The sequence below is a fragment of the Thamnophis sirtalis genome, unplaced genomic scaffold (assembly GCF_051295495.1).
Source record: "Thamnophis sirtalis isolate CommonGarterSnake01/CBP01778 unplaced genomic scaffold, rThaSir2_p1.2 scaffold_12, whole genome shotgun sequence".
NCBI classification, from domain to species: domain Eukaryota; kingdom Metazoa; phylum Chordata; class Lepidosauria; order Squamata; family Natricidae; genus Thamnophis; species Thamnophis sirtalis.
In genome coordinates this window covers 57,427,655-57,452,903 of record NW_028261392.1, presented here as the reverse complement: position 1 = coordinate 57,452,903, position 25,249 = coordinate 57,427,655, and the positions used below count along the sequence as shown (strand labels likewise).

The window sequence follows — 25,249 nt, the reverse complement described above, 5'->3', positions numbered from 1 at the left end:
GATACATTAACATTTATTTAAAGCTTCTCAGTTTAAAATACTGTGTTTGGTAATAATACCTAGATGTAGTGAACATTCATTTGTCATTTGTGGAAATAAATATTTCAACTATAAATCTTTCTGGCTGAATTTTTAGTGCACAATAGCATGCAAATAGGACAGAGCAGAGCAGACATATGTGAAATCCACATGGCCATGTAGAAACAGCTCAATCCATACAGCCTGCTTAGTTACAGATTCCTTTGGAAGTTACAATTTGGCTTTGATCGCTCCTGCCTTGCTTTGTAGGCGAATGTGGAGAACGTGTGATTCCACCAATTTAGCTGCTGCCACTCTCATAACCACTTGACCTTTGACGGGCTTACATTCCAACCTTTTCCCCCCCTCCCTTTTACCGAGGTTTCTTGCAGTTTAAAAATGCTGGGATCTGAAGACTCGCCTAAATCGGATTCATGTTAGTCTCACAGAATTACACACACACACACACCAGAGGTGGGTTCCTACCAGTTCGCACCTGTTCGGTAGAACCGGTTCGTCAAATCTACCGAACCGGTTAGAAGAGGTTCCACCAGTGGACCCGGAAAGCAGACCACACCTACAGAAGAGGTTCCAACATTTTTTGAAACCCACCACTCACACACACAGACACACACACACACACACACAGAGACTCACACAGAGAGAGAAAGAGAAAGAGAAAGGAAGGAAGGAAGAAAGAAAGAAAGAAAAAAGTGAGAGAGAGATGAAAGAAAAAAAGGAAAAAGGGACAGAGAGACAAAAGGAAGGAAAGAGAGAGAGAGAGAGAGAGAGAGAGAGAGAGAGAGAGAACACATGACCAGCAAGCCACTCCCACTAGGTCACATGGCCATCAAGCCACTCCCACAAAGGAGGCCACACCCACAGAGTAGGTTCAAAAAAAATTTGAAACCCAACACACTGACACACACACACACACACACACACACACACACACACACACACACAAACACACACTGCTTTGTGAAGAAATAAAAAACCAAGACATGGTAAAACTGTAATAGTTGTTATTTTTGTAGTTAATTTTTTTTAATACACTGGACATAATGCATAACCTTTTATCTTGTTCCTGGTGCAGAGTTCAAAAAAAGAAAGCACCTTCCATAACCAATGTGCAAAGATAAAGTTTAATTAGTTAATCATTACGCTTTGGGGGAGGGGTTCAAATTCTTAAGTTGAGAATGAAGGATACTAATTGAATTTGAATCTGAACTTCATGCTATGGCAGAGTTAATTGTGGCAATCATACGAGTGGTGGGTTGCCATTTTATTTACTACCGGTTCAGGCATGCTCCCACGCGCACGTGATGCTTCTGTGCATGCACAGAGCCTCCCACTACCGCTACTACCGGTTTGCCCAATCTGGGCCAAACAGGGAGCAACCCACCTCTGAATCACACCAACATATTTCCATGTCAGATTTGCACTAAACTAGCTGCTGGATTTGCAGTTTAATGCCTGACTGTAACATAATTTCATAAAAAGACTGTTTCAGTTGCAGGAATTGCTGATTTTTCTCACATATTCATGCCACATTTACTTTGCTAGTTTTTACCTGTATTGTCCTATAAATAAGTGATTAAGGATCTCCAGAACATCTTTGAGGCTATATCAGAAAACCAAACAACTGGCTGTGTGTTAATTGCAGATTTCTTAAATCTGAAGCATTCCCTGGAAAAACTGCAGCTCTACTGTTAAAAAAAAAAAATTAATCCCCTTGAGGGGATCCATAAAACCAGGGGTAAGGTTGTATAAAATTGATCAATATGTCTAACATAGAGAAAGACGCTTATCAGGAAAGCCAGATGGGATGCAGTTACACATATGTGCTTATAAAAAACACAGTGGTTTTTTTTAAAGTATCTATATGATCTATACAATGAAAAATAGAAGCTACCATATATGAATGAAGTTCTTTAAGAACAAAATAATAATTTAGCATGTGTTGTTGAAATGAGCCAATCAAATGGAAACAGAAGAGAATAGAAAGTTGGATCAACTGGGAATGAGAACAAATGATAATGGATTTAAACTAAAGCAAGAACTGTGACTTTAGCAATAGCAATAGCGGTTAGACTTATATACCGCTTCATAGGGCTTTCAGCCCTCTCTAAGCAGTTTACAGAGTCAGCACATTGCCCCCACGGTCTGGGTCCTCATTTTACCCACCTCGGAAGGATGGAAGGCTGAGTCAACCCTGAGCCGGTGAGATTAGAACCGCTGAACTGCAGATAACAGTCAGCTGAAGTGGCCTGCAGTACTGCACCCTAACCGCTGCGCCACCTCGGCTCTTTGACTATTTAGTGGAGGGGGAGCCATCCCAGATAGAACTCCACAAAAGAAAGCCACGGCAAAATAAAATGTGATTGCAGTAACAATTATACAGTCTATGATCGTCATCTATTTTGCTGCTCAGTTCCATGAACTCTCCTCATGAGGTGGTGTTAATTTTTAGGTAGGGAAAAATCACCTTTTTTGGCCCATGCGCCAATGTATACATTCATGGAATATTTTCTATCAGAAATAGAATAAGTTAGAGAAGGCCATCTGATTTAACTGTTATACCAAAATTGACCCATGATGTGTCAGTTTTGAGCATCACTCCAGAACAGGGCATTTTTAAGCTAAAGAGAGTGAATCCCTATCTTTTCCATATGCACACATGTTTTAAGAGAAAGTAATGGGAATACTTTTGATTCTTAGCAGTGGTGGGTTTCAAAAAAAATTGGAACCTCTTCTGTAGGTGTGGCCTGCTTTCCGGGTCCACTGGTGGAACCTCTTCTAACTGGTTCGGTAGATTTGACGAACCAGTTCTACTGAATAGGTGTGAACTGGTAGGAACCCACCTCTGGTTTTTAGTAAGAGTAACTACTAGTTTTCATAGATGATACTGAAAATGCATTTCTGAATTTCTTCATGTTTCAGCTGTCTATATGAAAGGAACAATAATATTTTTTTAATGTTGATGACATACCAACCTTATAAGATGCCAGTGGGGAAAAGAATCATTTTTCTTCCCAACTTTTTTTTACTCTTCTAAGAAATGGGAAGTTGGAGTTTTGCTGTCTGGGCTCAGGGAGATGGACAAAGACATGGACGAGCATGGGTTTAGGATTTGGAGGACCCTGGACAGGGTTCCGACTCCGAGCAGGGCGCAGAGGGGCTGGTTGGCCACAGGAGGCGCCTGAGCCTTGGACCAGTAGGGAGGAGACAAGGGAGAGTGAGCCGAACACCAGCAGTGAGTTGTTCCTGGATGCATGCCATCAAAGAGCTAATAGGCATCAGGAACAGTTGCACACTTACAGGAGGTAATTGCACTCAGCTGGTAGTCATTAGGCTCCTCTCCAGACTATAAAAAAACTGCTTGTGCACATGGCCCTCTTGCAGAAGTCAACACAGGAATTAATGTTGAAGAACATTATTGTGAGCCTGGCAGGCTGGATTGCTGCCACGGCTTATCTGTGCTGGATTGCTGCCCAAGCTTGACTGTGCCGGTTTGTTGCCAAGGACCTGTCTGTCTGTTAATTAAATGCCGTAACTTATCTTTGGCTCGGAGTGTGTGTTGGTGTGGGACGAGGGGGGTCTGAATAGATAACTATACAAATAAAAATAAATAAACAGGCAGGCAAGGCTAGATTCAAATTGCACAGGTGTCCAGTGAAAATTAAATGCAAGACAAATTTTCCAGCAGCAGGGAAGCATGAGGCAGTCCCCTGATCCCAGTGCTGTGCTTGGAATAATGAGGCTCTTTTGGCCTGGATTCACAGCTTTGCCTGCAGAGGCTCTGCCACAATTCTTTAAAGCATCAGAGTGAAATGTTGATCAATGCGTAGCTTTCCCAGCCCCCATCTACCTAGCCTCAATCAACACCGACAACAAAGGAAAAACCCTGCTGAACAAAAGTATAGATTCATCCTAACTACTTTGAAGAAAATAGCTTTCCTTGCAGGATGAATCTGGCCCTTGGAATTTGGATTTAACACCCAGGGGCTGCAAATCAATGCCAAAATGGAAAGTTGCCCTGTTGTAGATAAAGACACTTTACGAAATCATTCTGTGTGGAAGTGGGAGGTGAAATGCCTGTGCATCTTAAGCAGAAACATAAATAAACCAAATATTTTGCAGGGTTTTGTAATTATATTTAATGCAGCACCTTGAAACTAGCTCTGCATTTCTGGACAACATTACATGGACTGAGAAGGAGGCGTGCTTGAAATAATCACTATCGGTATTTTAATACTTCATTCTTTTCCCCCCCAATGCCAATCAATATGCACAGAATGAATGTTTTAGAGGGGTAAGGAAGTATTCCTCCTTCTGATGTGGACTGTACCCATCTCATAAGAACCAATCAGCCAAGCTGGAAAAGTACGAAATGTCTTTCCAAGATAGCGAAGGAAACTAATCAGATCCAATAGGCATAAATCAATGGGCTCCTTCCAAGGGCATTACATGGCCAGGGAGAAAACAATCCTCAGCCAATTAATATTGCCACTCCAGATGCTTCTCCAGATTGTCACGGTACTTAACAATTATAATGATTGCAGTCATTATTTTGAGCAATTAATTTTTAATTTTAAAGACTGAGAATCAAGCAACAGGTTGCTGGGCCAGGCAGTTGACAGCCTAAAACGGAGCGTTGACAAAAGTTTGGAAATCACTAAAGTAAGGGCGAAATGGAAGAGCCTGCATTCGAGGGGAAATGAGTATTTCGGAATGTAGTAGCGACTGAGATATTGCACTAGAGCAATGGCTGAGAGAATCTGGCACAGCTCAGGCGCCTTTTCCTCAGATGGTCTCAGATTCAGTTGCTGCTTGTCTGAAGAAAGGCAGGACAAGAAAGCTATTCAGCAGCAGCAGCAGCCTAGAGCCTGACTCTGTATAAAAGCAGAGTTGCTGGTTTGACCCAGTGGTGGGTTTCAAAAATTGTTCGAACCTACTCTGTGGGTGTGGCCTCCTTTGTGGGAGTGGCTTGCCACCCATGTGACCGGATGGGAGTGGCTTGCCACCCATGTGACCGGATATGAAGGAAATGGAAAGATACATCCATCTCCACAATGGAAGAATAGATGGAAAATGGATGGAAATGGCAGAACTGGCAAAATTGACTGTTTTAATTGGGGAAAAAAGACCACATTTAGCTTTGTTTCTACTTGGACTTTGTGCTCGAGATAGAAAAAAGTGCACTCCTGACTTTGGGTTTTGCTGATTAATTAAGTTCGTTGTTCTAGAAATGAATAGTATTTGTGGTAAAGTAAAAACATTAATGGCAAGAGCACTCAGACTTATATACTGCTTTACAGTGTTTTACAGCCCTCTCTGAGAGGTTTATACAGTGGTGGGTTTCAAAAATTGTTCGAACCTACTCTGTGGGTGTGGCCTCCTTTGTGGGAGTGGCTTGCCACCCATGTGACTGGATGGGAGTGGCTTGCCACCCATGTGACCGGATATGAAGATGCCGGCGACACTTGTCAGAACCACCTTAAATTACCTCACACACAGCACTGGCATGCATAAGAATATGATGTAAACTTGTTTTTTAAAAGCCATCTTTGGTTTGCGTTAAAACAACTTCAACACACGCAATGTTCTGATTGCACCACAAACGCAGTAGTCATCCTTACCTTTCACAGAGGCACTGAGTTTTATAAATAGGAGCATGATAGTGTAGAATAATCATATCCAAGGACCAGTGGGGGGTTTCAAAAAATGTTGGAACCTCTTCTGTAGGTGTGGCCTGCTTTCCGGGTCCACTGGTGGAACCTCTTCTAACCGGTTCAGTAGATTTGATGAACCGGTTCTACCGAATAGGTGCGAACTGGTAGGAACCCACCTCTGGTTTGACCAGATGGGAAGCTTCTGCGCAGTTTTAAGATTATGAAGCACTTTGAAAATGGGAAAAGTCACAAATAGTAGTGGCTGCAAGAGTTCAGTCACCTTTTGTTTTACTGCGGATTAGAAAAATCTTTTGTACGGACAGATGTTGTTAAATTTACATGTTTTCACATGCTCACTGGGGATTGGTTGCCCAACCCCGGGAAGTTTAAACTACTGTCATTGGCTGGCTGGGCTGCCGGAGCTCCTTAATTTACATGTTTTCACATGCTCACCAGGGATTGGTTGCCCAAACCCCAGGAAGTTTAAACAACTGTCATTGGCCAGCTGGGTTGCCGGAGCTCCTTAATTTACATGTTTTCACATGCTCACCAGGGATTGGTTGCCCAAACCCCAGGAAGTTTAAACTAGTATCATTGGCCGGCTGGTCTGCTAGAGCTCCTTAAAAGGCAAGCTCCAGCAGCCCAGCCAGCAGAGCGCAGTCACTTACTCTTGCAATAAAAAGTGCTGAAACTCACTCGCGGCTCATGCCTGCTACTTCTTGCTGATCTAACACTGGCGACAAAGGACAAAGGGACCTGAGAACCCTCGTTGGACAAGCAGCCATTTTGCACAAGGACCAAGCTCTTGCACCACAGCACAAGATGGCATCACAAGCATCCCCTGCACCAGTGATCTTCAACCCGCAGACGGAGGACTGGCACACATACATGGGGTGATTCCGGATGTTCCTGTAAGCCAACGACTACCAGGACCGGACGGACAATAGGAAGCGGGCATTATTTCTAACTTATTGCGGAACAAAAATCTATAAGATGGCACAGATGTTGATTGCCCCAGCAGATGTAGAGATTGTCTCATGGACAATCCTGCAATGCACCATGGAAGACCACTACGCACCATCTGCCACCCCCATGGTGAGCCAGAATGAGTTTTACCACCGGCGCCAATGGGAAGGAGAGACGGTGAATGATTTCGTGGCCAGCCTCAGAGAAATCGCAACCTGGTGTGAATTAATCAACCCAGAAGAAATGATGAAGGACCTGATCATCTTAGGAATGAGAGGCCTCTCCTTGCAAAAGAAACTGCTAATCAGAAGGGAAGTCTCATTCAAGGACGTGGTAGAGGAAGCCCAGGCAGCTGAGTCATCAGATAACTCGGCAGCGAACATAAGGAAAACCAGTGGGGTATACTAAACATTCAGGGAACCCAACTGGGCATCTGAAGTTCCAGAGTACGACGATGAAGGGGATGATGCCGACGCCATCCCAGAGAGGAGACAAAGTGCAAGGGACATAGAGGGCAGACAGCCATGTTGCCCGGGCTGCATGGGATTCCATTCAAGAGCAGCGTGCCATTTCCGGGAAGTAATCTGCCACAGATGCCAGTGGAAAGGACACATTGCCAAGGTGTGTAGAGCATCCCAGCCCGCCCCATCCCATCCAAGACCCACGGCTCCACAGGGGAGACAAAACAAGCCATGACCCGGCCAACAGCGGAATAGGTGGAGAGGTACCAAGCCGAGAGGGAGATCCATCATATCACTGTGGGTCACTCAGATGCCTACGAAGGGGAAAAGTTCCATGCCACAGTGACCATTGAAGGGGGCCATGCAGGATGGAGCTGGACACAGGATCAAATTTTACAATCGTGTCCTTACAGACCATTAAGAAATTGAACCCAACAGCCAGCAAGAATCTCCTTAAGCCACCAAATGTCCAGCTCAACGACTACCAGGGGAACAGGATCCAAGTCCTAGGAAGAATGGAGGTCAAGGTGATGTTCCATGAATTCCAGGGTAATCTACCCCTCACGGTCATCGCCAGCCACTGACCGTCCCTACTGGGAGTGGAATGGTTCAAGCCCTGAGGCTAGACATCACCGGCCTGCATCAAATCTCAATCCACGACCTGGATCGGCTACTGGCAGAGTTCATGGATGTCTTCAATGGGGGCCTAGGTAAAGATATGGGGAAACCCATTTCATTTAACCTAGATCCCCATGTAACCCCCATCAGACTCAAACCCCAAAGGGTCCCCATGCTCTACAGCCCGAGGTGGATGAGCAATTGGACAAACTAATTGCCCAAGGAATCCTCGTGCTGACCGACCACGCGGTATGGGAAACCCCAATAATCACCCCGTGAAGCCAGATGGTTCTGTCCACCTCTGCGCAGATTACAAGTGTATGCTGAATAAGGCCTTACAGCAAAGTGCGTACCAGTGCCAGTTATGCAACATCAGTTGCATTCCCTAGGAAGCGGGAAAATATTCACCAAACTGGACCTGGCTCAGGCATACCAAAGATTGCCTGTGGATGAAGCCACTGCAGAAGCACAGGTGATTGTGACCCACAGGGGAGCTTTCAAATGCACCAGACTTTAGTTTGGAGTCAGCGTAGCCCCGGGACTGTTTCAGTGTTTAATGGAGTGGCTACTGCAAGGAATCCCAGGGGTGGTGCCATACTTTGACGACATATTCATCTCAGGGTACTCCATAGAGCAGCTAATGGAACGTGTATGGAGGTTCAAGTAGAAGGGACTTAAAGTGAACACAAAGAAATGTAAAATCGGCGTGATCTCAGAGCTCCTGAGATACCTCATAGATGGGTCTGGCATCCATCCCACCAACAGCAAAATAAAGGTCATTAGAAATACCCCCACCCCAAGGAACAAGACAGATCTCCAAGCCTTCTTAGGACTATTGAACTTTTATAGTATTTTTTTACAACAGAAGGCCACCATTGCTGAGCCACTGCACAAGTTCCTGGGGAAGACAGCGCCGTGGACCTGGGGACAGAAGGAAGACCGGGACTTCACAGCGGTAAAAGAGCTCCTATCCTCCAATTCAACCATACTTTGCCGGTTTGGATCAGCTGTGATGCCTCCCCCTTCGGATTCAGAGTGGTCCTCAGCTATTGCCTACCAGATGGATTAGAGGCTCCCATAGCCTATTACTCCAAGACCTTGTCCTCGGCTGAACGCAACTACAACCAGATCAACAAGGAAGCCTTCGCTACAGTCGCAGGGATCAAGAGATTCCATGAGAATGTGTATGGCAGACATTTCAAACTCATCACAGACCATAAGCCTGGTGAGGAGCTGGGGCTCCTCACCAGGAACCAACAAACCCCACCGTACATGTCCCCAAGGATGACCAGATGGGGCATTTTCCTCATGGCGTATGACTATGAGCTGATCCACTGCACAGGGAAGGATATCAGCCATGCCGATGCACTCAGCCATTGCCTGTTAACAGAGCTGGTGGAAGACCCCACCCCCACTGCCACGGTACTGCTAATCGATGTCGACCCAGCCAGCCCGGTCACCGCCAGGGACATCGCCCCTGGCTCACAAAAGAAACCCTCACCCGAATGGGACCAGGAAGCTCGCAGAAAAAAGCTGAGCAATTCCTTTTCACCCAACATATCACCCCACATGCAACCACCAATAAAAGCCCAGCAGAGCTGTTGATGGGAAGAAGACTGAGGTCCAGACTCGACCAGTACCACCCAGACTACCTTCCAGAGAACCCCAGGTCTCCGCCTCGCGGAGCATGCTCAACTGCCATCCGGGAAGCAGATGGGCAGGAACCAGCCCCACCAAGTCAAGAGATCGAGAGACGACCATCCAACCCGAGTTGCAAACACGTAGCTGCGTCCGAAGCCATCCCGTGAAGAAATGGCATCTCAGGAGCTGAAGGAACTAGGTCGGAGCTTGACTTGAGGGCTGAGGAGCTCCAGAAGATTCCTTCCCAGGCAGCCGGAGCAACAGCAGGCTCGACCGCACTGGCCGAGCTCCCAGGGACAAGTGATCTCTGCAGGTCAAGTAGGAGACCGGTGCACCCCACCTACCTGAAAGACTATGTCACCTACTTAGGTGGGGGATTGGACATTGTTCATTCTAGGAGGGGAGGGGTGTTATGTACAGATGTACATTGTTAAATTTACATGTTTTCACATGCTCATCGGAGATTGGTTGCTCAAACCCCGGGAAGTTTAAACTACTGTCATTGGCTGGCTGGTCTGCCGGAGCTCCTTAAAAGGCGAGCTCCAGCTATCCAGCTGCCAGAGCGCAGTCACTTACTCTTGCAATAAAAAGTGGTGAAATTCACTCGCGCCTCGCGCCTGCTGCTTCTCGCCGATCTAACAACTGGCATGGATTACAAATGGATCCCTGTTGCAGGCTTACTTGTAGCTTTCTACTTTATGCAATGTTACTCCCATGCATAGAAACACTGTCTTGATCTTTGTCATTAGATTTTCTTAGGAGCTGCTTGTAACAATATGTTGCTGTGCTTTATTGCAGGTCTTCCTAAAACATTGCTTCCCAAGGCTGGTGTAGAAGTTCCCTCTCCTTCTCAAGAAAATGAGGGCGGATGGTGAAAATGTGACGCTAAGAAATGTCCTGGTTAGCCTCAATGTACTGCTGTTGGCGTCCATCTTGAGGCCCTTTGAATGCCACCTGGAAGTGACGACAGAGAGAGTTAAAAAACAGGTGACTGATGAAGAAGGCAGCTTTGCCAACTCCACATCCCCTATGAAAGAGCAACCCATGGTCTTCAGCCATATATACAACATTAATGTGCCTCTGGACAGCCTCTGCTCCTCATCTCTAGAGGCTTCATCTGACCCAGAGGTGAGTTCGGAAGATGACCGGATGACGGAATACACCGAGCAGACCTCAGACAGTGAGAGCCAGGTCACCTTCACCCACAAGATAAACCTCCCCAAACAGACTTGCAAGTGTGCCGCCTCCTCCCGGGACATACAGGAGCTGCTGAGCAGGATTGAGATGCTGGAAAGGGAGGTGTCTATACTCCGAGACCAATGCAACTCCAATTGCTGTCAAGAAAATGCAGCCACAGGTAGTAACTAATGCCATGAGGTCCTCCTAGCAGCTAAGAAATGTCAAAGGTGAAAGAATGAACTTGAAGACATTTGCTTGAAGATCGAACACACCAAATACTCCATGCTGCTTCCAAATTTCAGAGTTTCACGTTTGGCAGTCTTGATATTCTTTTTAGCTTCACTCTTTATTAGTAGGATTAGGTTCATGTTTAATTTTTACTATGTCCTACTCTGTTTTCTTTCCTTACACTTTATTTTTTCTTTCTATAAAAATAATTGGTTCACCGACAAATGCGCGCTTGACAAAAGCACACTGACGAAACCACGGCGAGAAAAACGCAAGGTCGAAATCGCGTCGATGAATGCGCGCAGAAGCGCGCTGACAACAGCGCGCCGACAAAAGCACGCCTTCAACAAACAACTAATAACAACCTAATAACCCTAACCCTAATCCTAACCCTAATCCTAACCCTAATCCTAACCCTAATCCTAACCCTAATCCTAACCCTAAACGTAACCCTAAACCTAACCCTAAACCTAACCCTAAACCTAACCCTGAACCTAACCCTGAACCTAACCCTGAACCTAACCCTGAACCTAACCCTGAACCTAACCCTAAACCTAACCCTGAACCTAACCCTGAACCTAACCCTGAACCTAACCCTGAACCTAACCCTGAACCTAACCCTGAACCTAACCCTAAACCTAACCCTGAACCTAACCCTGAACCTAACCCTAAACCTAACTCTGAACCTAACCCTAAACCTAACCCTGAACCTAACCCTAAACCTAACCCTAAACCTAACCCTGAACCTAACCCTAAACCTAACCCTAAACCTAACCCTGAACCTAATCCTAACCCTGAACCTAACCCTGAACCTAACCCTAAACCTAACCCTGAACCTAACCCTAAACCTAACCCTAACCCTAACCCTGAACCTAACCCTGAACCTAACCCTGAACCTAACCCTGAACCTAACCCTAAACCTAACCCTAAACCTAACCCTGAACCTAATCCTAACCCTGAACCTAACCCTGAACCTAACCCTAAACCTTACCCTAAACCTAACCCTGAACCTAACCCTAACCCTGAACCTAACCCTGAACCTAACCCTGAACCTAACCCTGAACCTAACCCTGAACCTAACCCTGAACCTAACCCTGAACCTAACCCTAAACCTAACCCTGAACCTAACCCTGAACCTAACCCTAAACCTAACTCTGAACCTAACCCTAAACCTAACCCTGAACCTAACCCTAAACCTAACCCTAAACCTAACCCTGAACCTAACCCTAAACCTAACCCTAAACCTAACCCTGAACCTAATCCTAACCCTGAACCTAACCCTGAACCTAACCCTAAACCTAACCCTGAACCTAACCCTAAACCTAACCCTAACCCTAACCCTGAACCTAACCCTGAACCTAACCCTGAACCTAACCCTGAACCTAACCCTAACCCTAACCCTAACCCTAACCCTTACCTTAACTTAAATCACGCTTTTGTGGGCGTGGTTTTGTTGGCGCATTGTTGTGGGCATGTTTATGACATCGCGGTTTTCTCAGCGCAATTTTGTCGGTGCACTTTTGTCGTGCACGCATTTGTCAGGTCACGAAAATAATTATCTGTCTCTGTTCCACTCCTTTTACTACTAGGCGCACAGGTTAATGAACCTTTTTTTCAGAGGTACAGGTTCACTTCAAAAGGTTTGTGGGAAGAGGTTTGCCTCTGGTAGCATCACTGTCCAAAATTGCTGTTGATAGGCAGGCATCATTCCTCTGAGAATGCCCCTGAAGTATTGCTTGAAAGTATCCAATGGTTACCATTCCCCAACCCATCTCAAATAAAGCTATTTCCTGATTATTCTAAGGAAAAGTTTACATCGTCAAGAAAATCTGCATTATGGCAGTATCTCCCATGACAAAATTAAGTAATAAAGACTTCACCAAATCCTTTCCTATTCCTAAGTGTGAACTTCTATTTTAAAAAGACAGGGAGAAAAAGAAAGTTTAAGAGAATTATCCCCAAAGTTTGAGAAAGTATATTAAAATGTTGATGCATAAGCAACCTAACAATTTTGAAACAAGGAGTCAATTACTCCCAAATTTTAAGGAAACCAAAGTTAGAACAGGAAATAATAATCAAAATAACAAGTTGTATACTGCCATCTCTGTGGCGTCATAAAAGGAGAATAAGCTGCTTTATGGCTCCCAAAAAATGAAAGTAGTATAAATAGGAGCCCTTTTCTCTCTCGTGCAACTATGTATACAAAGCATCAAGGGAAGGGAATTCATTCAATCTTACCCTTTTCTTATGGTTACTATACCTGAACTGAAAAAATCCAGATGACCACTAGAAAGCAGGGAAGAGATGCAGAAACTCTTTACTGCCATCTAGTGGTTTTCTAGATTTTTCATCCTAGCTATGGTAGCATTCATTCATTCATTCATTCATTCATTCATTCATTCATTCATTCATTCATTCATTCTGCTAATTTACGCTACCTAAGCATTAAAAACATAAGCATACATACAAAAGTAATACAAAGATGCTGGACTCCATTATCATCCAATTACCTCCCAAAGACCCATTAGATCACACAGGGTCGGCCTCCTCCGGGTTCCGTCTACCAGCTAATGCCACCTGGCTACTACCCGGAGGAGGGCCTTCTCTGTGGCAGCTCCGGCCCTCTGGAACGAACTCCCCGCAGAGATTCGGACCCTCACCTCTCTCCAGGCCTTCCGAAAAGCCGTCAAAACCTGGCTTTGCCGGCAGGCCTGGGGTTGATGAGTTCCCTTCCCCTCTCAACCTGTGTGGTTGTGTGATTCTTGGCTATTTTATCTACTTGTATTGTGTTCTATGTTTCCCTTTTCCCCCTTTGAGTTGTTCGCCGCCGTGAGTCCCTCCCAGAGAAGGGCGGCATACAAATAAAATAAATCTAAATCTAAATCATCCTGACTTTAGAGATTGAAGGAAGAATCAGATTTTTAAAGGCTTCTAGAAAGCCAACCAAGTCAGGGTAATTCAAATCTCAGAGAGAAGCTGTTCTTCAGTGACAGAAAGCCAGTTTTTCCAGGTCCAGTGGTGGGATTCAGCCAGTTCGCACCTATTCGGGAGAACCGGTTGGTAACTTTCTAAGCAGTTCGGAGAACCAGTTGTTGGAAGAAATCTCCTTTTGTTTTTTTTCCCACTTTGCAGGGCTAATCCTGTAAGGAAGGCAGGAAGGAAACATTCTGGTGCTGTTTCTAGCCTAATCTTTATTGCCCTGCTTACAGAAACTGCCTCTCCAGTTAACCCTTATCACCATTGTAACAACTAAGGCGAAGTGCCCATCGACCTGAGTGACAGTGACTTGGCCACACCCACATTATGAGAGATCGCCTCCTGCCAGTCACCTCCCAGAGACCTATAAGATCGCACAGACTAGGCCTCCTCCGGATTCCATCTGCCGGTCAATGTTGGCTGGCGACCCCCCGGGGAAGGGCCTTCTCTGTTGCTGCTCTGGCCCTATGGACGATCTTCCCGTTGAGATCCGGACCCTTACTACCCTTCCGGCCTTCCGCAAAGCGACTAAGACCTGGCTGTTCCGGCAGGCCGGGGGCTGTTAATGTATCCAGCCCCATACTAAGTTATGAATGTTGTTGAATTTTTAATGTTTTTTTATTTTTTTGTATGTCCCCCCTCCCTTTTTTACTTGTAAGCTGCCCTGGGTCTCTTTGAGAGCGGGCGGCATACAAATTAAATAAATAAATAAATAAACAAACAAACAAACAAACAAATAAATAAATAAATTGTCACATGACCACCAAGCCCCGCCTATCCAGCTGGTCATTAGGGCAGAGAACAGGTTGGTAAATTATTTGAATCCCACCACTGTCCAGGTCCAATGGGATGGCACTGTTTTCCGAAGGGATTTTGCCAGATCTGATGGGATAAACAGAAACTAGCATTCATTTTTTGTGGCTTCCTCAAATTGGAATGAGAAGATAGATGGGCAGCTCTTCTCAAAAGTAGAGTCCTCTATGAGTATGTGTTCTCTGTGCAATATAAAATCCTGGATAAATGTAAAAAATAGGTGTATAATGGTGAACGATGGGCAGGAAACCTAGCCTCATTCTCCCCTTTCATGTGATGAAAATGAACTTCTGAAAAGAGCCAAGGAATGCAGCAATTTTCACATCTGTGCCATTGAGACAAACAATCATGTATCTGATTACTAACAGCCTTCCATCATTTGTGATAATGTAACAAGGAAGGCACATATTTAAAATCCCTGTGACATTCCATCATGCAAACTAAAATGCAATCCACAGCAACAACTTTTTCAATGGAAGCAAAACTGTTCATATGGGTTCTTTCTGAACTGCAAATGGCAAAGCTTTGTGGAATTCATTGGAAACCTATCCGTTTAGTCATTCAAAAGACATAGTTCACTTGGTCAACTCTACAAATCTGTTCTTCAAAACCAAAGTAACAGCAGGCCATTGTGCTAAGATGTTATTGAGGAGAGCTGTTGGCATAATGAATCTCAGTACCAAAAAGAAAATATGCTAGATAGGAGAAAATGTCATCAAAGAAAGAAGATATAGATATAGAGATAGAGATAGAGATAGAGATAGAGATAGAGATAGAGAGAGAGGGAGGGAGGGAGGGAGGGAGGGAGGGAGGGATGGTAGGTAGGTAGGTAGGTAGGTAGGTAGGTAGGTAGGTAGGTAGGTAGGTAGGTAGGTAGGTAGGTAGGTAGGTATTGTGTCACAATCCCTGGTATCCCCAAATATGGGAGGAAGCATACTGCTTCCTTTCTCTGTCTATTGGCTCATCACAACAGACCATCCAGACAGAAAGCCATTATTTTTACTGTTGCCTTTGTTACATTTGTGTTGCATCCCTTTATTTATTTATCAGCACAATTGCAACACACACACACACACACACACACACATATATATATATATATATATATATATATATATATATATATATATATATATATATATATATATATATATATGTGTGTGTGTTGTATTTGTGCTGATAAATAAATAAAGGTAACAAAAAGGTAACAGTAAAAAATATTGGGTTTCTGCCTGGATGGTCTCTTGTGACGAGCCGAAGGACAGAGAACGGAAGTAGTGATCTTCCTCCCATATTTGGGCATACCGGGGGTTGTAAAAAAAAATAATCTAATAGATAGATAGATAGATAGATAGATAGATAGATAGATAGATAGATAGATAGATAGATAGATAGATAGATAGATAGATAGATAGATAGATATAGATAGATATAGATATAGATATAGATATAGATATAGATATAGATATAGATATAGATATAGATATAGATATAGATATAGATATAGATATAGATATATAGATATATAGATATATAGATATATAGATATATAGATATATAGATATATAGATATAGATATATGAATGAGTAAGAAGAAAGAAAATAGAAAAGAAACAAAAATGAAACATTTATAAAGTGGCTTCTGTTCTTTTTGACAGAAAGTATAAATGCATTTATATTTTACCCCCTCTCTTTAAGGTTACATCATAATTTCCTTTTTTTTCCCATAAGCTACCCTTTCTAATCTTTAAATCCATAAATCACAAGTTCCATTTTCTCTTTTTTTTTTCAGCAAAAGGTCCAAGGTGTTTCACATCACTGATAAATACACTTGTTGATCTTTTTTTAATCAAATAAGTTTACATCGCCCTCTCTGCTAGTTCTGTCATCTTCACCAACCATTCCTCCCTTGTGTGTATTTCAAAGTCTTTCCATTTTTGCTGGTATAATAATCTTGAAGCAGTAATTGTATTTAAGAATAAACTTCTATGGCTCTTTTCTAATTGACTGTCCCTTAATCCCAACAAGAAAAATTCTTTCATTTTCCATTTCCGTTCTTTGTTAACATCTTTTTCTTTTGTTTGTTAATTTTAAAACCAACTAACATCACTAAATCCTTTAATTTTTCCATTTCTTCTAGAGCAGTGTTTCTCAACCTTGGCAACTTTAAGTCCTGTGGACTTCAACTCCCAGAATTCCCCAGCCAGTTGTTCTGGCTGGGGAATTCTGGGAGTTGAAGTCCTGTGGACTTAAAGTCGCCAAGGTTGAGAAACACTGTTCTAGAGGATCTTCCAATATTATTACCAGGTCATCAGTAAATGCCCTTAAAAGGTTTCTCTTTAAATATTGACTCCAGCAATTCTCTCGTATTCAATGCTTCTACCTTTCATTTAGATTGGGAAATTGAGTCTTTTCCAGTGCACTGAGGGAAGAAAGGAATAATAATGGACATCTGGATTCTAAAAATGAGCAATGTGGCAGAAGCTGTGATTCTGACACTGAACACAGCTGAGGCAAGAGAGGACGGACAGTACCTCTCTTGTTAGAATATTAGAAGAATATACCTGAAAGAAACTGGGTCAAGGAAGGTTAAGACTTCAACTGAAAACACAGGGGAAATGGAGATGGAGTGAAGAACCTGGGCTGATCAAGCCTCTTAGTAATTTATAGTAATATCCTGAAGGAGAGCATCTATGCAATAAGACTATAGAGCTATCCTTCCTATATTTAGAAAGGGTAGCTCAAAAGGGAGGAAACAATGGGTGAGATACTCCAGAGAGCCATCCCCTCCCAAACCTGCATTGATCTTAAAGGGTTAAATTTAGGAATCCCAAACTGAACACTCAGGAATATTTATCTACAGGCAAAGGCCTCTGGGCAATAGGAGGTTGGCAGGGAAAACAAACAAAAGAGAAGTTATATTTCCAGTTCTATTAAATTTGTTTAATTTTCCCCATGAGGAGTAACTTGAGTGGTACAACTGAGCTGGTCTCCAATCAATCATATACATAGCTATAGCCTGAACTTAACAATCAAAGTGTAAGATCTATAAAATCATTTTATGTATGCACTTAGTATGAATGGCAAATGCAAAAACACAAACTCTTTAAAAGACTAAAAAAAAAACCCAGTAAAAGTCGATAAACAAAGATGTCTAAAACTATCATTCAAAAATATAGCCCCAGAGTGTTAATTTATAACTGACACAATGTGTACCAGTGATGGGATTCAAATAATTTACCAACCAGTTCTCTGCCCTAATGACCAGCTGGGTAGGTGGGGCTCGGTGGTCATGTGATCATGTGGGCGTGGCCAAATCAATGTCACTCAGGTCGATGGGCGCTTCACCTTAGTTGTTACAATGGTAATAAGGGTTAACTGGAGAGGCAGTTTCTGTAAGCAGGGAAATAAAGATTAGGCAAGAAACAACACCAGATTGTTTCCTTCCTGCCTTCCTTACAGGATTAGCCCTGTAAAGTGGGGAAAAAACAAAATAAGATTTCTTCCAACAACCGGTTCTCTGAACTGCTTAGAAAGTTACCAACTGAATAGGTGCGAACTGGCTGAATCCCACCACTGATGTGGAGGCACATATATTAAAACATTTGAATGAATGAATATGGTTTGGTTGGGCCCTGAAAGAGCAAGAAGGGAAGACTAAGTGAACTTTCCTAAGAGGACATTTCACAATATGGAACCACCACTGAAAATGCCTGTCATCTCAAATAATCATTCAGTTAGGCTCAAAATAGAGACACATTCAGAGCAAGGCCTCTAATGAAGTCCTTGGAGTTATTTTCCTTACCAGGAAGTGATTGATAAGAAAAAAAAAACTAGTGTTTTAATTGAGTTGTTTATGTTGCAATCTTCTATTTCAGACCCCATTTGTTCCTTCAAAAGCTAAACAAGACTCAAACTTGTGGAGGTTTAGTTTCTTTTTTAATATAAATTCAGATTATCCAGGAAAAAAATATTTAAAGCAAATCAAATTTTAAAAAAAACAGAATTGAATGTAATCTATAAAGTCTATAAAATGCAAGGGGGGTTATTAGGTGAAAGTATGGACTACCTTTGAAAAGCCAGTGTCGAAATGTCTCAGCTAGAGACTCTGCTGTTCGAATTTCACACTGACGATTTTTTCTGAAATGGAGATGTTTTTATGCTTTCCTTCCAGGGCTACCAATGGTAGAGCGTTAAAGCAAGCAAGGGAGAAAGTTCTATAATGGGAGTGAAGAAACTTCCTTGTAGTAGGGAAGAAAAACAAGATAGCAGTTTTGCAATTCAAGAGGATTCCTGGTACGCAGGGATGTGTTTGTGAGGAGAAAAAAGATTTAAGAAAATTAGATCTGTAAAACAAATCACTCAAAGATCAATTAACCTTAAAGTCCACAGAATATTGGAGTAATTGAACTATGAAAATGAAAGGTAAAAAAAAAATAGCTGACAGCAGAAAGAAAGAAGGAAAATTGTGGGAAGAGGCAATTGTACCACAAAAGCAAGATACAAGGACTACTTACCTGCAGATGGATATTGAGGAAGAGAGGGGTGCACCAAGAGATTAGGGCTCAGCCTTACTGAATATGGACTACAAAAATGTAGATGACAAATAGAAAGCAACAACAAAGATAGTTTGCTGCAGCTTTTCTCTACTATCTAATCTCATCCAGAGTTTTGAATTTTTGCACCCCCGATAAGGAAGTTCTATTAAAACTGTTCTCTACTGTTCAGTATGCAGTGCAGTGGTGGGATTCAGCCAGTTCGCACCTATTCGGGAGAACTGGTTGGTAACTTTCTAAGCAGTTCGGAGAACCAGTTGTTGGAAGAAATCTTTTCTTTTTTCCCCACTTTACAGGGCTAATCCTGTAAGGAAGGCAGGAAGGAAACATCCTAGTGTTGTTTCTAGCCTAATCTTTATTGCCCTGCTTACAGAAACTGCCTCTCCAGTTAACCCTTATTACCATTGTAACAACTAAGGTGAAGTGCCCATCGACCTGAGTGACATTGACTTGGCCACGCCCACATGATCACATGACCACCGAGCCCCACCTACCCAGATGGTCATTAGGGCAGAGAAGTGGTTGTAAATTATTTGAATCCTACCAGTGATCCACATTGTGTCAGTTATATCTTAGCACTCTGGGGCTATATTTTTGAATGATAGTTTTAGATATCTTTGTTTATCGACTTTTACTGGGGTTTTTTTTTTTTTAGTCTTTTAAAGAGTTCGTGTTTTTGCATTTGCCATTCATACTAAGTGCATATATAAAATGATTTTATAGATCTTACACTTTGATTGTTAAGTTCAGGCTATAGCTATGTATATGATTGATTGGAGACCAGCTCAGTTGTACCGCTACTCCTCATGGGGAAAATTAAACAAATGTAATAGAACTGGAAATATAACTTCTCTTTTGTTTGTTTTCCCTGCAACCTCCTATTGCCCAGAGGCCTTTGCCTGTAAATAAAATATTCCTGAGTGTTCAGTTTGGGATTCCTAAATTTAACCCTTTAAGATCAATGCAGGTTTGGGAGGAGATGGGTCTCTGGAGTATCTCACCCATTGTTTCCTCCCTTTTGAGCTACCCTTTCTAAATACAGGAAGGATAGCTCTATACTCTTATTGCATAGATGCTCTCCTTCAGGATATTACTATAAATTACTAAGAGGCTTGATCAGCCCAGGTTCTTCACTCCATCTCCATTTCCCCTGTGTTTTCAGTTGAGGTCTTAACCTTCCTTGACCCAGTTTCTTTCAGGTATATTCTTCTAATATTCTAACAAGAGAGGTACTGTCCGTCCTCTCTTGTCTCAGCTGTGTTCAGTGTCAGAATCACAGCTCTGTCTCTCATTTTTAGAATCCAGATGTCCATTATTATTCCATTGACTTGGCCATGACCACATGATCACATGACCACCAAGCCCCGCCTACCCAGCTGGTTATTAGGGCAGAGAACTGGTTGGTAAATTATTTGAAACCCACCACTGATGCATTGAGATTAGGAAGAAGGAGATAAAAGAGACTTCTTTCTCTCTCTTCCACTTACACTTCACCCCCAAAACACATAGTACAGTAAAGGAATCAGCAGTATTTTAGTTGCGAACCTGTTAGGAAGAAGAAAGGGGGATAATGTATGTTTCCTTCCCACACACCATCTTCTCCTTCCTTCCACATGGGAGAAGAATGTTTGTTAAGGGATGACACAATACTGTCCTATGTCATCATCTGTCAACCTTTTTTGCTGACTCTGTAAACCGCTTAGAGAGGGCTGAAAGCCCTATGAAGCGGTATATAAGTCTAACTGCTATTGCTATTGCTATTTTTTTTCTCCATCTCACCATGTAATACAAAGTTGAGAAGCTGGATCCAACCATTGCATCTTTTCTTTATCACAGGTAGATTCTTGCTGCTTGCCAGAATTGACTGAGCAGCAGGAAGCCATTCGCCATGAGTAGCATTTCAGTTGTGCAAATTCTCAGATTAGAAACCCTGGGGAGCCTGATAAGTCAAGATGGGCTCACAGTTTGGCAGTATGTTCCATCTCTTTTAAGGACAATTCTTCTACCTATCTTTGGCAAATGACTTTTGCAATTTTGTTGAAAGTTACCATTTGCAATAATTTCACTTTTATGCCCTCATAGATATATACCAAATAGTAAATGGTGGTTTTGAAACAGTGGTGGGATTCAAATAATTTAACAACCGGTTCTCTGCCCTAATGACCAGCAGGGTAGGTGGGGCTTGGTGGTCATGATACTAGGTGGGCGTGGCCAACTCAACATCACTCACGTTGATGGGTGCTTCACCTTAGCTGTTACAATGTCATAAGGGTTAACCAGAGAGGCAGTTTCTGTAAGCAGGGCAATAAAGATTAGGCTAGAAACAACACCAGAATGTTTCCTTCCTGCCTTCCTTACAGGATTAGCCCTGTAAAGTGGGGAAAAAACAAAAAGAGATTTCTTCCAACAACTGGTTCTCTGAACTGCTTAGAAAGTTACCAACCGGTTCTCCCGAATAGGTGCGAACTGGCTGAATCCCACCACTGTTTTGAAAGTATGAAGAAGTAGTACAGTTTTTTTATTATTTTGCAGAGTATTACTGCTGTTTTAATGATGACATTATAGCATTAGCACTTAGATTTATATACCGCTCCATAGTGCTTTACAGCCGTCTCTGAGCAGCTTACAGTGTCAGCATATTACCCCCACAATCTGGCTCCTCATTTTCCCAATCTTGGAAGGATCGAAGGCTGAGTCAACTTTGACAATCAAACTCCTAGCAGTCAGCAGAATTAGCTTGCAATACTTCATTCTAACCACTGTGCCATAGGATTCTTATGAGCGGAGGTGGCACAGTGGTTAGGGTGCAGTACTGCAGGCCACTTCAGCTGACTGTTATCTGCAGTTCAGCGGTTCTAATCTCACCGGCTCAAGGTTGACTCAGCCTTCCATCCTTCCGAGGTGGGTGAAATGAGAACCCAGACTGTGGGGGCGATATGCTGACTCTGTAAACCGCTTAGAGAGGGCTGAAAGCCCTATGAAGCGGTATATAAGTCTAACTGCTATTGCTATTGCTATTGATAGGCATTATGTAATACACAAAGACTGTAAAGGTGCAATAAAACCCTTAGGCTCTAAGTCTTGAGTAGTTGCCTAGAATCACGTTGGTTAGAAGAGCGACCATAGAAATAAATAAATAAACCAAAAAATGCTTTAATTAATACAGACAGCATTTCCATTGCAAAATTGGACATTGCATCATTAAATGTTTATACAGACCAGGACATACATGCTGAATAGAGTTAAGCCATTGGAATGACAATGAATATGCTGTGCATAAGAATGGACTGCTCCAGCAATGGTTCTTAGAAGGGGGATGTTCTTTGAAATATTAGAGAGTGTGCAAACTCAGCTTAAAAATCTATCCAAAAACATATTAGGATTCTTTCATGTTTTTTCCCCTTTTTCTATGTAAAATTCTTTCAGATGTTCTTTTCCTGCTGGCAGTAAAAAGTGGGAGGACCTCCTTAAGGCTCAACAGGTTACACAAAAGATCATGGTGGGCCACCGCAGAACCAGAGACTTGTCTACTTGGGATTTATTCTAAATGTTTGGGGATATTTTTAATCTTGATTAAGTATGGGATTGAGGATTTAGATTTGAACCTAAATTGGGGGGGAAAGATGGAGGATTTTAATGAAACCTTTGATAACCCCCCCCCCAGTACAAGTTTGTTCTGATGGAGTACTTATGCAAAGTATCTGTCAAGGCGGCCTCCCTCAGTAACCAAGAAAGAAACCACTCAACTCCATTTTGCAGAATTAAGAGTACTTTTACTGGTCGTGAGTAGATAGCAGCTAAGCAAAGCAAGATCTAAAGCAAAAGCATGCGTAATCATAAATATCAATATGTGACCCAACCCCCTCCCCCTGGTAACCCCATCCCATGGTCCAATCCGCACATCCCTCAGGTGTCATGTGGGAGACGTCTTCAAAAAGCATCATCAGGTTGGTATGCTGGACAGTTGGCCTTGGCGGGAACTCCTCTCCCTGCCACATGCGCAGTAGATGGTGAGAACAACTCTCTTTTAACAATCACTCCTGTACTGAATACTTCCCCACCCAAATACCATGCCCCCACTCCCTGTTTCAATGGCAGCCAAAAGCAAGCAGCAAAACAGAGGCTGACAGTATCCATCAAGAATGACAATTGATCTATAGCTATCCAAAGTTAGAAGGAAAACAATTGCAATTTTCACTAAAAGATCTCCCACACCTCGGGAGATGGGGGGGGGGGTAGTATTCATAATAAAATCTCAAAAACACAGCTAGTTCTCGACTTACAACTGTTTGTTCAGTGCCCATACAGAGTTGAGCCGAGGTGGCGCAGTGGTTAAATGTAGCACTGCAGGCTGACTGCAGTTCAGCAGTTCGGCTGTTCAAATCTCACCGGCTCAGGGTTGACTCAGCCTTTCATCCTTCCGAGGTGGGTAAAATGAGGACCCGGATTGTTTTTGGGGGCAATATGCTGACTCTGTAAACCGCTTAGAGAGGGATGAAAGCCCTATGAAGCGGTATATAAGTCTAACTGCTATTGCTATTGCTATTGCAATGGCACTGAAGAAAGTGACTTATGACCATTTTCCACCCTTATGACGATTGCAGCATCCCCGTGGTCACGTGATTTAACATTCAGATGCTTGACAACTTGGCTTATATCTACGACCGTTTGCAGTGCCCCGGGGAGTCATGTGACCTTTCGGAACTTCCGACGAGCAAACTCAAGGGGGAAGCCAGATTCAGACTTCCCAGCCATGTTACTAATTTAACAATTGCACTGATTGGCTTAACCAATGTGGAAGAAAAGTTGTAAAATGGGTGTGGGGGGGGGAACTCATTTAACAAATTTCTCACTTGGCAACCTAAATTTTGGGCTCAATCGTGGTCGTAAGTCAAGGACTATCTGTATATATTTTACTGCCACCCCCTTCCACCCCATCATCCCAAATAGTCACGTATAAACTTGATATTAGTACCACCAATATATGGTTGTTGGAGGAGGAACCTCTGTTATCACAACTGTGGATTGGATTTAACAGAGTTGCAGTTTGCTGGGAACGGGGAAAAATCTCTTTGGCTTTTGGTGTAGAAGAAATACTTTTCACCTGCCAGGATTTTCCAAATCTCCCCTGTAGCCAATTCCTTAACTTCTCTTTTCCCATTTATTTGATGCAGCAGCACGTTAAATGTTGCCATCCTGCAAACACCAGGACATTAAGTGGCCTGTAAATTGCATGTCTCGGGGCCACTTTTCCCTCTGATGGATGCTATTCAGTGTGCCCACGAGTGACCATCTGGTGGCCGAAACACCCGCTGGATATGGAGTTTCTAGGCCACCTGGCTTCCATTCGAAGAACACAAACATCATGATGAATCACATTTCTTGGGCTTCTTAGCACCCGAGATGATGCTGCTCAAACAAACAAAAAAACTGTGAGATATGCTTGGAAAATCAATACCAGGAGGAAAAACTTTCAATAAATAGTTTCAGAACATTTCCCAAACTCCATGGAATTTAAAACACAGCATCTGCAAAGGCCACAAAGCAAGAAGGGGTTTCAAGTGTTGCAAAATACTTTGCAGATTGCTCATGCTCTGATTTCTCTCTTTCTCTCTCTCTCTCTCTCTCTCCCTCTCCCTCTCCTGCTCCCTCCCTCCCTCCCTCCCCCAATAAATAGTTGAAAGTTTTAATGCAACAGAGTTGTAAGCTAGACAGGTTTATATTTTGAGCCCGGTAATACTTACCTTGGAGTATCACAAAGAGAAAGTAGATAATATATACAGCAGTGGTGGGATTCAGCCAGTTCGAACCGGTTGGTAACTTTCTAAGGAGTTCGGAGAACCGGTTGTTGGAAGAAATCTTATTTAGGTTTTTTTTCCACTTTACAGGGCTAATCCTGTAAGGAAGGCAGGAAGGAAACATTCTGGTGTTGTTTCCAGCCTAATCTTTATTGCCCTGCTTACAGAAACTGCCTCTCCGGTTAACCCTTATTATATTGTAACAGCTAAGGCGAAGCGTCCATCGACCTGAGTGACCTTGAGTTGGCCACGCCCACCCAGTCACATGACCACCAAGCCCCACCTACCCAGATGGTCATTAGGGCAGAGAACCGGTTGTT

The 25,249-nt window shown here is 43.0% G+C and overlaps 1 protein-coding gene across 1 annotated transcript in view; it reads left to right on the top strand.

Moving 5' to 3' along the window:
* Window positions 1-25,249, top strand: part of TNR (tenascin R) — a 585,927-nt gene that overhangs the window by 448,992 nt on the left and 111,686 nt on the right. Inside the window, exon 3 of the mRNA XM_087726783.1 lies at window positions 10,178-10,736. Coding sequence (XP_087582909.1) covers window positions 10,238-10,736 — 499 coding nt within the window. The 5' untranslated portion in view covers window positions 10,178-10,237. The remainder of the gene's footprint in view (window positions 1-10,177; window positions 10,737-25,249) is intronic.